General features: G+C 58.3%; 1 protein-coding gene across 1 annotated transcript in view; it reads right to left on the bottom strand.

Moving 5' to 3' along the window:
• ZDHHC18 (zinc finger, DHHC-type containing 18) overlaps positions 1-2,432 on the bottom strand; it is a gene marked incomplete at its 3' end in the record, with an annotated part of 5,159 nt that overhangs the window by 1,052 nt on the left and 1,675 nt on the right. Inside the window, exons 2-3 of the mRNA XM_010146507.1 lie at positions 1,979-2,128; positions 39-176 (exon numbers count right to left, since the gene is read on the bottom strand). Of these exons, the coding sequence (XP_010144809.1) occupies positions 39-176; positions 1,979-2,128 (288 nt within the window). The remainder of the gene's footprint in view (positions 1-38; positions 177-1,978; positions 2,129-2,432) is intronic.

Here is a 2,432-nt window from a genome sequence, read left to right as displayed (position 1 = left end):
AGCCCGCGCGCGGCGCTGCTGCTACCCGCCGTACTTACGCAGCGTGAGGTGGGTGACGACGCAAGCGAAGATGAAGGCTGTCAGGAAGGAGAGGGAGAGGATGAAGGCATAGAAGTAGCGATAGTTGCGTTTCCCCACGCAGTTGCCCACCCAGGGGCAGTGGTGATCGAACCTCTCTGAAACGAAGGGACACGGTGAGGGTTCCTGCTGCCTCGCACCCCGTGACAGAGCGAAATCTGCTCTGCCCCCGAAAACCAGGGGCTACAAATCGAGCTTCCACCCACCACCCCAAGACCAGAACCTCTCCGCAGCAGCACGTTAGGAAGAAGTTTCCACAGAGCCCTGCCGCCTGCCCTTTTATTTTTATCCTCCAAACCCCGCAGAAACAGGAGCCTCGTGACTGGTAGCATTTACCAATAGTAAAACCGGTAGCATTTACCAACAGTAAAACCCAAAGAGAGCAGGGAAAGCGCGGCCGTTGTTCCGGCACCGAGCAGCCCCGGGCGCATGCACGCAGCATCGCTGCTCCCGTTCTGCGTGTCAGCTTCCCCTCCATCGCCTTCTTCAGGGTGGAAAATAATTTCCAAAGGTATAAAGATAGGCCTCTAAAAGCACAGAATGTGCCTGGGAACCCAGGTGCAGTCCCTCTGGAAACGCTCCCGACTGCCTCGGAACGAAGGGGTTGCCTTTCAGACTAACAGGACCGCGGCGAGCATTCCGCAGGGGATGGCAGCGCATGCAAAACCCACCACACACAAAGTGGGCCCATGCCCACTCCCCCCACGCCCCCAGACAGCTCCTCTGCCAACGTTGCCCCAGCCACGGCTGCTTTCCAGCGAACCGTGCCAGCAAGGAGGCGTCAGGGCCACCCACGGCTATCCCCAAACGCAGATTGCTTGGCAGCACCCTAGTTTCTCTTAACCAGAGCCTTGGGGGTCCTTCTGTCGCTCCGCAGGCTGCCCTGGGAGACAGCACAAAGCCAACCAGGAGCAGCTGCAGGAGTAAACTCTCCGGGCATGTTCCTAAATCACATGCCACCCTGCTGCCAGTTCAAGTTGCTCCGGTGCAGCCAGGCTGTGCTGGGAACCTCCCTGCCCACCCCCTCCCACCCTGCAGCTGCCCCACGCCTGTGGGGAGCCATCAGAGGCTTTTCTTCGGGTCTCTCTTCATTCCCTCCTGCCCCACCACAGTCAGACGGCTCAGGGAGAGCACACAGGAAAGCTCAGCCAGCATCCATGGCGGTGGGTCTACCAGCCCGGCACAGACAACAAAGTCTGCAGCAAACCTCGTGTTTGGTGGAGGCCTTAAGTGAATTTCCCAGCATTGTCCTCCCAGAACCCGGGAAAGACAAGACACGGAGTCTTGGATGTGCTGTGCTCTTGCCCTGAGCCACGGCACTAGCGTTGCTTTTGTTTTCAGTGCGGGGGAAGAAAGACCACCCAGTATCTCACTTTGTAATCACAGAATCATGGAATGGTTTGGGTTGGAAGGGACCTTAAAGCCCATCCAGTTCCAACCCCCCTGCCTTAGGCAGGGACACCTTCCACTAGCCCAGGTTGCTCCAAGCCTCATCCAGCCTGGCCTTGGACACTTCCAGGGATGGGGCATCCACAGCTTCTCTGGGCAACCTGTCCCAGGGCCTCCCCACCCTCTCCAGGAAGAATTCCTTCCTGATGTCCCATCTCCATCTCCCTCTTTCTGGTTAACCCCTTGTCATGGCACTCCCTGCCCTTGAGAAAAGTCCCCCCCAGCTTCCTTGTAGCCCCCCAGGCACTGGAAGGGGCTCTAAGGTCTCCCCGGAGCTTCCCTTCTCCAGGCTGAACCCCCCAACTCCCCCACCCTGTCCCCATGGCAGAGGGGTTCCAGCCCTCGGAGCATTCCCATGGACTCACAACCCTTTACAAGACGCAAAAGCAACCTGTCCAGCAACATAAAACACCCACCCCCAGCCTCTCCGAGGTTCCACTTGGGGCCTTACCGACGCAGTTGTCGCAGACGCTGCAGTGAGAGGTGCGCGGAGGGCGGAACATTTTGCAGGTGTAGCAGTACTTGAGCTTCACCACGTACTTGTTTATGACGACTTCCATCGTGCGGGCGGGCGGGCGGTACGTAGAGGTACCCATGCTGTCTGCGGGGGCAAGGAGGGACGGTCAGACCGCCGCAAGGAAAACCCAAACCCCCACATCGCCCCGAGCTGCTTCCTGGCAGGGTATGGGACTGGCACGTGCGCTCCCAATGGGAATCAAAGGCAGAGAGGCTCAGCCTCTGCGTTGCAGGGTGGGCAGCCAACTCAGCTCCTCGCAGCGTTGTTTATGTCCTTTCCTTGTCTGTTCAAGGGCAATGCTGCTGGGATGCCAGGAGGAACCAGTATCTGCCCACCAGTTTGAAGAGATAAAGCAATTTATAACTAGTGAACATAAAACCAGGTGTTA

This window comes from Eurypyga helias, unplaced genomic scaffold (genome assembly GCF_000690775.1).
Source record: "Eurypyga helias isolate BGI_N326 unplaced genomic scaffold, ASM69077v1 scaffold29642, whole genome shotgun sequence".
In the NCBI taxonomy this organism is placed as follows: domain Eukaryota; kingdom Metazoa; phylum Chordata; class Aves; order Eurypygiformes; family Eurypygidae; genus Eurypyga; species Eurypyga helias.
The sequence above is the reverse complement of the archived record's forward strand: the minus strand, read 5'-3'. Positions and strand labels throughout refer to the sequence as shown.